General features: G+C 28.7%; 1 protein-coding gene across 1 annotated transcript in view; it reads right to left on the bottom strand.

Annotated features, from left to right (window-relative positions):
- Nucleotides 1–320: 320 nt before the first annotated feature.
- LOC143252196 (transmembrane protein 272-like) overlaps nt 321–11,368 on the bottom strand; it is a 40,027-nt gene continuing 28,979 nt past the window's right edge. The window contains exon 6 of the mRNA XM_076503948.1: nt 321–9,692. Within this exon, the coding sequence (XP_076360063.1) occupies nt 9,508–9,692 (185 nt within the window). The 3' untranslated portion in view covers nt 321–9,507. The remainder of the gene's footprint in view (nt 9,693–11,368) is intronic.

Below are 11,368 nucleotides of genomic sequence, written 5' to 3'. Positions count from 1 at the left end.
TCATTGTAATAGAGATTAAAACCTGTGACCTTTGACCTTTTATGATCATTAAAACAATCTAATAGTATTTTAAATAACAATCCTGGGATCACCCTGTGGGATTTATATCAAACTAGGCAAAAACAGAAAATACTTAGTACTTTTACAATGCAAAATTTACTGAATGGTCGAACAATAGCTTACAGTTAAACTGCAGAAGTAGTGATATAAAGTATCCATATTTAGGCTCAGGTAAAAAATGAATTTATTCCTTTACAGCTGATCTTCCAGTTACAAATGAAAATGTAAGAAAATTAAATTTTGAAACTGGACATTATTACTTCATTCTCACATTTTTATTAGTTTAACAAGTACATCTTGATGTGATCAATAATTTCAGGTATATATATAAAAAATAATGAAAAATGTTTGTGCTGTTAACTAGTACTAACTAGTTTATTAAGATACTGCTTAAACAAAATTTCCAATGTGTACAAAGAACTGTAAAACGTGTTTACTGCTATTAGAAAAAAAACAAAAACTGCAAAAATATTGAATTACTTTCAAATAAATTTAATCTATGGAATTTTGATGAACTAAGTACAAGATTGTATCAAAAATCTGAAGTTCCTTGCATAAGTTATGTAACTTTCATACTAATTAAAAGTCACAAGTTCATAATTTATAATATGTAAAAGAAGAGTTTCAGCAAATTAAACAACAAAAGACTGGTTGGTGCTTGCATTGGTATAAATATTAACTGTTAAAAAACAAAAGCTGAAAGGCACAAACCTAATATACTGGCATAAAGAGTGCATTCTAATGACTAATTTTAAGACTTCTAAGATATTAGTATAAGAAATTGAAACTTCAACAAATTATCATATTAGAAAATAAACAAATTTAATAACTTATATTTAACTTTCTAAGTAATGTAAAAATAAACACTTTTGTGAAATGAACACAAAATACCTCAGGGTAAATATTCTTCCAAAGAATTACATTTTTTTTTTTATCTTCAATCTAGGTTCTTAAAACTTCTTTCCTACTTTTTCATCAAATCTAATTCCTTGACAGAAGAGCCACTGATTTAGTGATAAAACCCAACAGTTGATATACAGTTTCTTGTACCCTACAACCCATTTATTTGCTTCTCCTTTCTTTTTCTTCAAATGTACTTTTCTCTCATCCAAAATTATTCCTGTATATTCTGGACAATTATTTAGAAGAATACTTACCCCTGAAATTTCTTGTTACATACAATTACAAAATGTGATATATATATATATTTTCTAAAATTTTTATAATACAAAGATAATACAAACATAAGAAAATGTGGGTAAACTAGTAGTGATAACCATATTCAATGTATTGTGCAAAAACTACTCTGAATGTTGCAGTTTAAAAGGGAAAGCCTTATTTTTATATCAAATTTAACACAATGATTACAGAGAACATACTGACTGTATGAACAGCAAAGCATTACTGTTGGTACACAGAACAATTACCAAACTTCATTTGACAAAAACATTTTCCTTATAGGAATCCAAACATTTATATATTAGCTATTTCTGTTAAAAGGTTTGCAATTTCAATTACCCATTCACATGAGGTACTCACAATGTGGTGAAGGTTTCATACGTCAGAAGACTTAAGGATTATACAAACTTATGAGTGAAAGTAAAGAATTCAATTAGAAGCCAATCCAACAAAACTTTGACATGCAAATATAGTACATGATTTTATTCAGCTTTAGGCCCAAAATATCATCTAACCCAAGCTCAAGGCTGAAATTAGTGTTTAGAATAAAGTATCTTCCTTAAAAACTCTCTGCAAAATGTGTCATTATCTTCAGAGGAGAACTATTAGTTTTAATAACTGAATAACAGCCCTTAAACTCATTTGTTAAAAAAAAAATTCAAATTCTGGAATTAATAATAATCATTACATAAAATGATTTTTTTTTTTCCATTTAATGATAAATAAAACTTGAGCTGAAGTCAGCAAAAACATCTTAAAATACATTCATGATGTCCACCTTATCTAGCCACAGAATACACATCTATACATACCATATGAATTGAAGTACCATACATAACACTTCAAACATCCTTTTTTTACCATTCATCATTTGAGTTTTTGTTAAGTTATAATTTATAAAATGTTTCTGAAGAAATGTATCTTTCTTTAGTTGTTATTCTTACAGATTTCTTTGAGATAATTTTTTTTTTCATAAAATTATGCATTTAGATCTATCATTTACTGATATACTACTGTTGACAGGTAACTCTTTCATTTTATTGGTGACTTTAGAAATTGATGTAGAGTAAAAGCTAATTGTATTTTTTTCAGCACAGGTGAACTGCTGTTAAAGATTAGAAAAACCTTCAGTTACTTCAGAAAGCATCTGTAAAGCGAACCATGTGATTTTGTAAATGTACTTTACAATTATATATTAGCATGAACTGTTTCAGCAGAAGCAGTATAATAACTATCAATGGATATGAACTCAAGCACAAAAATATAATTTTCAGCTTATTACTGCAGTTGTATCAAAAATACCAATACTCTTAAAGTGGTACAAGATGCTAACATTAAGTGTTTTATTTCTCTATTTAGTACAAAAAACAAGCAGAGAATAACATAGGAGAACACCATCAATAGTTTGTGAACAGAAACGGTTTTGAGGCTTATGTTACCTTCATTTTTAAGGTATGTATGATGAGCAAGCTCATCCCATCTTAGCTCCTTTTTTGTACTTTTCACACTTCACTCTCTGCAGACTAGGACTGTAAAGCAAAAGCTAATACACAATAAAGGATTCTAGTTATTATCTAATACACAATAAAGGATTCTAGTTATTATCTAATACACAATAAAGGATTCTAGTTATTATCTAATACACAATAAAGGATTCTAGTTATTATCTAATACACAATAAAGGATTCTAGTTATTATCTAATACACAATAAAGGATTCTAGGTATTCTCCAAAATCTGTTGTAACACAATAAAGGATTCTAGGTATTCTCCAAAATCTGTTGTAACACAATAAAGGATTCTAGCTATTCTCCGAAATCTGTTGTAGCTTCCAATACTCTCTTCACTAAAGATTATTCATTGTTTATAAAAACAGCTGCTCTAAGAAACACAATTGTTGACCATTAATATAAAATATTTTATGCTAATTTCCACAAGTAACCACAATGAAACTGTTATAATGTCATTGCAAATACTATAAAGTATTAAATAGTGAAAACCTCTTCAGTGCAAATTAATGAATAAAACATTTGTAACAAACATTTTGGTTTCCACTCTATGTATGGCTACTGGAGGTTAGTAAATTAGTTGTTTTTTGTGTGTGTTTGACATATCTTTGATGTTTGTTGACAATAAAGTTAGAATAAATGATGTTTAATCTCTAGGTATTAGAAAAAAAACCTTTTCCACTGATATTTCTCAATGCCATTTCATAACAGCTTCCCCATAAAGCTACAAAACCCCTATTTGCACTAATCATACCTAATATTGAATGTTTACATCAGAGAAAAACAATTAGTCAATTGCACTAATTCTCAAACTGCCTTTACCAAATAGTGGGATTTGATTATTACTCTTATAATGCATCCATAGCCCCAAAGTGTAGAGCATAATTTTGGAAGCAATGGGATGCTAACCATCAGGCCGAGCTTGGACCTTCTATACTATAGGAACAGCATTAGGACATTATCATATGATAAAATTACACTAATTACTCTGCTTTTTGTTATTAATTTTTTGAATATGTGGACTTTTTGCAAAGCTGGACATTCATTACACTTGGATTTATTATTATTTTTTAATAAATATTTTGTTTCCTGGATAAATTGTTAGCACACATTTTTCTGCTGTTCAGAATTAGTAAAGCAAAATGCTCCTGTTACAACATCCACACACTATTGGAAAACAGTTGATTCTAAATTATGGAAAAAATTTGCAGCAAAGAAATACCTAAATATTTTACACAAATTAGGAGTATTTCTGCTACTTTTGTTTAAATATACTTAAAGTATTCACCAACATGTTTGAGCAGCAAACATATCACATTATATTTTCGGGAATATTTTTTTTGAAATACATCACTCAGCAATAAGTATTTCACATTCCAAACTGCAACTCGGTTTATTGAGAGTGACCTACCGAAGACTTTTACTGTATGGTAGTTAGGTCATAATATTGCCTTCAAATTTATTTTAAAGATAACTGAATCAAATATACAAACTTCTAAATCTGCATTTTGTTTTCTAAAGAAAACTTAAAAGTTCCAGCACCTTACCTTACAATGAAAGAATCTGTTGTTACACATTGTATAACAACTAAGATTGTTGTTGTTGTTTTGAGTTAAGCACAAAGCTACACAATGGGCTATCTGTGCTCTGCCCACCACGGGTATCGAAACCCGGTTTTTAGCATTGTAAGTCTCCAGACATACCGCTGAGCCACTGGGGGGCTACAACTAAGAATTTTGGTTTAGGTTTCATATTTGTGATTAAATAAGTTTATATACCTATGATTGTAGCTGTAATGTTAGAGTATAATCAATTCTCTTAATAATATTTCTATTTATTTGTGATACGACAAGCTTTAGCAAATTCATACAAATACAAGGATTAAGTCAAATGTTTTGAGAGATTTCTTTAAATTTAATCTATCTGCAATGCTAATAGCAATGCATCATACTTTGTCATTTTTCTTAGATACTTAAAAATAACCTCGAACTTGTTATGCAAACTCATCTGTCATAATGAAGATATGAAATATTTCTAAAACTATTTTAATTTCAAAAGTACGTACAAAATAATCATAATTTTGAAAGCTTTCAATTTCTGTAGAATTTGAGAGATAAAAGTAAATTGTTGTATTTGTTCTTTGAAGCATAATTTTGGATTCACTTAATTTTTGAGTGATTTTTTTGTTTTAAAAACTCATTTACATATATCTGATATCAAAAATTTTTAACATACCAAAAATTGCAAACATGTTTTTACAAAAAAAAAGTTAAAAATTATTTACACTTAAATCTAGCAAAATAAGTACAGCTATAGCTTGAAAATAGTTTTACACGTAATTATAGTAAACATTGTGTTATTTCATTTTAAGAATAAATATTGTTAATGAGCCACATTTTCCATTACTGGCATAGACTTAGCACCCTGAAAACAGGATAAACAGTGCAAAATGTGTACGGTCACATGTTGACATAGCAAGTTAGTTAAAATAACAAGCAGACTAAATATTTTTGTTGTATGAGTCACTATTTGAAGACCATAACGTTACACATAAAATGCACTTTCTACAAACCAATAAGTCTCAAAAGATTGAAACTTTAAGGAATAAAAATACAAAGACTATGTAATTTAGACTTTAGAGCAAATGTCTGTAATACTTGAATCTATTGTTGTTAAGAGCAAGAATTTATTTTTATCTGACAGTTATGATATTACATGCACTGCCACAAGTGCTCTGTTTCAAGAGTAACCAAAGCCAAAATTAAGACTAACAAATTTTTATTCTTTACTTCTGAAGTTCATATCTAATGCTGTGTTGTAGTTTACAGCATGTACAATTTATTTACATCACATCAGTACAAACTGTAACATTAAGCATCCCTTATGTGAAATCATTTTAGTCTCTACTCAATGTCTAGCAGACAAAATACTACTGGATAGTGGTGTGAGTGATTAAAATAGGTGACCCCCTCCAGGAAGCCTTTGAGCCATCTTTGAAAAAGACATTCATACAGAATTATCAAAAAGAAAGGGAAAATTAGAATAATAGCATTCTTAATAAACTGCTTGTAGAAATAACAAAGCTATAGCAAACAGAAAATTCGAGAGAGATAGTACACTTGCCAATACAACCACTGTTGACTGTAGCTAAATTCAGAGAAACTATAGGCACAGGTATCTTGAAAAAAGTCTGATATAACAACTATCTTTGAAAACAGAACCCAACAGCTTTAATTTATCAGTGTGAGAAGTAAATATACTAGTGTATCTGCACAATTAATAAAAAAGTGGGATATGTTATCAACTGCAGTAGGTACAGTTATCATGATTAAGAATTCCAAATAAACAAATAAAGTGTTTAGTTTCTTGTGTAGTAGAGATGGTGATTCTACTGTACACAGGTTAAAGGAAATATAAATTGTAGATTTAAGGTCCAAATGTAGAATACGTTAGTTCTTCTCACAGTCACCATACTTTGTCTTTATAACACCTCATCATATAAATGTTAAAATACTGTAGTTTTTCACCTTTAAAATTAAAACATATGCTGCTGTAAAATGAGCAACAATTTGAAGTCCTCTACCTACTTTATGTGCAAGAATCTGAAAAACAGTTCATATCAATAAGTATATAAATCACAGTAATGAATAATGCCCATTTGAGATGACTAAACCAGAAACATTCAAGAAAATAAGGCTTTCACCAGAAATGCTGCCTCTTGTATGTACAAGAATATGCTTATCAATTATCCACTCCACACTTTTAATGTAGAAATATTTAAATGGCACACATCAGTTTATAGCTTTAAAAAAAATTATTTTTTCAAGGGGAAAATAACAAATATACAAAGACACATTACAGTGGAATGAAATAACCTTCACTACTTACTTTTTACCCATTCTTTCATTGTGCCATATCTTGACTTCAGAAACAATGAAAATAAATTTTTTGTAACACATGTTTGGTGCAATATCCCAAGTGTTTAATCTAAATACACGGTTGCATTAAAATGTCATTATTCCTTGCATTCACACATGTATATGCACATTGCTTGAGTTGCTCAATTAAATATATTTATTCCATCTTACACTAGTTTTTTTTTACTCGTGTATGATTAGTACTTAAAAATGACAATTATTCTTGTCAAAATTTCATAGTAACTATTGAGTCTACTGTTTAATTTTATAGCAACATTTGAAAGTTGATTAGATTCCTTTTCTTCTATGCTTCCTTCTGACTGCATTTATTTTAAGCATTATGTGAATGTATCTTCAGCATAATTTAAGCAAAAAAAACTTGTGTTATACAAGTTATTTTCATTTTTTATAACTATTTTTTGTACAGATAATTAGTTTCAAACTTAAGTATATTTCTACAGCTTTTGAGTTCAGAGGTTTAAACTACTAAGAGGTCTCAAAATATGGCTACAAATATTCATTAATTTATCTGTCTCTTTCTATCTGCATACTGAGTAATAAAGTACATTCATAATTTAAACATTTATAACTATCTTCTCCTTAGTTTGTATGAAGGACAGATTAATGGACTATTCAAACAGACAAAATTAAATGTGCAAAGATCAAGAGTGTATTTCACATGAAGTTGCTGCATAGTAGTAACAATGAGCAAGGCTCATTAGATACTGTTCAATGCAACACTCACAAAATAACTACTTTTATAGATCTGAACTAAAATAAGGACATTATACTTATAAGCTAATTAGAAGCAATTATATTAATAAAACATTATATAAGAGCTGTTGTCAGACTAAGCTAGTTAGTTAGTACTCAAATTTTACTGTGCCCCAAGATACCACAACAAAACAAGATTCATAGCTTTCATAAGTAAACTATTCAAATATAATTAACAATGTTAAAAGGAGGGAAAAAAAAACAGTAAATGAAAAAACTGCTTTAAGGATGTGTTTTACAAACAGAATTAAATAAATTATTTTTAAATAATTAAATGAAAACTTTGTAATTGTTATTTTTTAATACAAGTATTAAATATTTGTTTCATTTTGTTTCTCTTATCATCACTTGACTCTTACTGATCTGTGGAAATTTCCAAAGGATGCATATTCATACTGTTTTAAATAAATACATTTGTAATTGGTTTACTTAAATGGGAAAGCCATTATTATGATAAAATTCCAGTATTTCTGTTCAGTTTATTTAAGAAACAGTATAGTGCTAATTTTTAAGTATATACTTTTATGACATCTTTTTATTTCATACCAAGCTATTAAGCTTCAGTATAACATTCTTAAAAGATAAACAAGATTATCTCACTTCGTTCTATAAAAGTTTGTCTAAGGATATACAAAATAAGAGAAGTATCATAGAAACAACACTACATTCTACAAGAAGTTTGTGGTCAAGTAAGCATTGTATATGTAGAAAACTACACACTAAGTACAAGTTATTATGAATGGGAGTTGCTATCTAGTTGTTTGTAAGCAGATATTTATGACCATAGTGATTTCAAATTGAAAGTGTGAAACAAGATATGTTTCTACAAACTTTCTATTCATACAAATAACACAACTAAACTTCATACTATAAAATGTGTGTAAAGTGTCAAAGCACTAATTAATTCAAAATCAAACTTCATAAAAAACATGACTAAACTATACGTACGGAAGTCCAACTGTAAAAGATTTGAAACTATGTTAAAAGCTTGTCTGGATCAAATTTTGTATAACTTTAGTTTTGTTTCATGTCTTCTTTTATTAATTCAAAATAATCAATATAGTTAAATATACAAATTGAAACACTGAACTAATACTTACAATGTATAGTTTTGTATTTCATTAAGTCAAATATCAGAGATGTGTATAACTGTTTACATATTTAAATAAAAATCATTATTTAATGTGCAAATATATACACCCAACAGGGAAGGAATTTACAGGAACAAAAGTTTCCTCAATCTACTTCAAATTTATCTATAAAGAAATTATTATTTTATCAAGTTTTATGTACTTGCCAAAAAAGAATATGTTTGGTTTTAATTTTTTAATATATCAGACACTATTAATTTCTTACACAACATACACAGTGTGTAGCAAGTATATGATAATGTATTTAAAACAAAGATTACATCATGAAAAAAATCACTCAAAAGGTAATAACATTTTTAAGGCAACCAATCTGCATAAAGATTGATGTAATTATAACACACCTAATGTAATACCAAGACAGAAACTGATATATTGTTAACACATCTTACCAATGCACTATTCTCCTTCTGGTATATAAAGTGATCAAACATTTTCTGTTTACACATCTAATATGCAGTGCACTTTCACAAATTCTAAGCATAAATGTTTGTATGTTATGGCTTATGATCGTGAAATTACAGTGCATTATTATTTATCTTTTGAATCAGAATTCAGTAATATCCCAAAATTATTTAAGAGTTAACATCAACATTATACTATCAACACCAATCCTTATTTCAGTACCTGCATCACAACATACAGTACACCCAATTTTAGTAGACTAAAATAAGCAAGCTGTTCTTGCCCTCAGATCAGACTTTTAAGTTCACTAGTGCATAGTGGGATATTTACACAAATAAATTTAGATTTATTGATGACATGGAAGAAACTGACAAATGTTATGAATATAAAACTGACCTAACTATTTGGAGACTGAAGAAATATATAACAAAGGAAGGCAAATATTCTCAAATCCATCTTGTGCATCTTTCATCAGTCTATTAATGTTTCTGATGGACAAAACATATTGCTTCCTTCACTAATCAGGGCTAGAGAAAACTGAGGAAACAGTTAGGCAGCATAAACAACCAGTTAGCAGACCTAAGATAATATAAACAGATGTCACCAGCCAAAAAGCAAACAAATAAACAGTCCTGTTGCAGTAGTATGGACTACTTACATCATCATATTCAGGTTCGTATATTTTGTAGATCCAAACACAACCTATGTTTAAAAAAAAAAAAGGCTTTCTTATATGTCAAATTCATATGTAATTTTACAATGCAATATTTGTTTAATAAGACATTTACTTTTATTTTGTTAATACCAAAAATCCTTCCCTAAAGATAAGAAAAAATCTTAATATGTATATTCTTCCGACTTCAATAAAACATATCTTTAACCCTTAAACAGCAGCCATCATCAGCTGATGCTGCTATCTGCAACATTCATGCTGTTTAAGGGTTAATTTAATGGTTAAACAAACAAGAATCTGCATTTACCAATTATCATTTAGCTAGCCAATGATAGAGTTTTTTATTTCATGCTGTCATAATTTGCTAGAGTATTTGTCACTATTGTGAAAACCTCTCACTGTGTGATGAGAAAAAGTTAAATCAATTCAAGGAGTTTTATGTTTGGTAGAAATTGCATTTTTCATAAAATAGGTTGGTGTTCCTATATTGTATTTCTTAACAAATTAAAAAAAACTTGCATACTGTTACAAGTATTTTCTATCAGTATACAATCTGTTCAAAGAAGGTGCATAGCATGAGAAAATTTTGCCAACAGACAATAGGTGAAAGTTTCAGTAAAGTGAACTAGAAATAATAGCTACTTAATCCCACTTCTACAAATGGTTAACAAAGAGGATTTTTAAGAATTTTGAAGCAGTGGGGACAATCAGTAATATTTGAAACTTAATACGTTTGCTGTGTAAGATTCTATACAAATTAAAATGTATTAATAAGGAGAAGCTTTTTTAAAATTGGAATTTGAACTTTCAACCTGAATGATACATTAGTTGCAACTGCACAAAATACCCAAATCACAGACCTTTAGATTTCCCTAATTTTGAACTACTGACCAAATTGAAGACAGCTGCTCAGTAGCACCTGCTGCTATATGGGCTTTGCCTAGTTCTACAAGTTAAACACTTGAAATGATTGCAACTTTTATGAAGGTATCCTTCAACCAAAACTGTAAAGCATTTCCAGCTGCAATGTATCTTATACCCCAAATGCTTTGATCTTTATGCTAATGGTAATTATTAGGCCATGCACTGCCCACTTTATGATGTACACGATTTTAGTGTAGAATTAATATTGTATAGATCAACTGCTTTTTAAGCACAAATTAAGTAATGAAGAACAAGCGTAAATTTACAAAAGTATGAAGTTTATTACCCCAATGCACAATGTGGTATATCAACTAGTTAGGGAAATACACTTCATATTTTTTGTACATTTCTGTTTGTTCTTTGTTACTTAACTTGTGCTTATAAAGCAGTTACTATTTCAGAACATTTGTAGATAGCATAAAGCACTACCTAACTTAATTAGTTATTTTGGTATGCTAAATATAATCACATGGTGGGATGGTTTAACTCCAAATAAAAAAATTAAGAACTGGTGAAAAAAACCCAACAAAAAACAGTATGGCTCTAATTTTTTAAAACAGTTTTAATTTTTTTTCTAATGTAAATGAACTATTAAAGTTGCTCAAATAAAAAAAGTAATCCTTTTGCCACATATGGGATATGTCTCCCACAACTTCCACAAATTGATAATAAAAGGGTTAAATAACCAAAGAGGAAAATATTAAATTTCCTTATTTTTCATGGCAAATTCTTATTTATAATTAAATCTATTTATCTAAGTTCATTAACCAATTACCAAAAG

This window comes from Tachypleus tridentatus, chromosome 6 (genome assembly GCF_004210375.1).
Source record: "Tachypleus tridentatus isolate NWPU-2018 chromosome 6, ASM421037v1, whole genome shotgun sequence".
NCBI classification, from domain to species: Eukaryota; Metazoa; Arthropoda; class Merostomata; order Xiphosura; family Limulidae; genus Tachypleus; species Tachypleus tridentatus.
The sequence above is the reverse complement of the archived record's forward strand: the minus strand, read 5'-3'. Positions and strand labels throughout refer to the sequence as shown.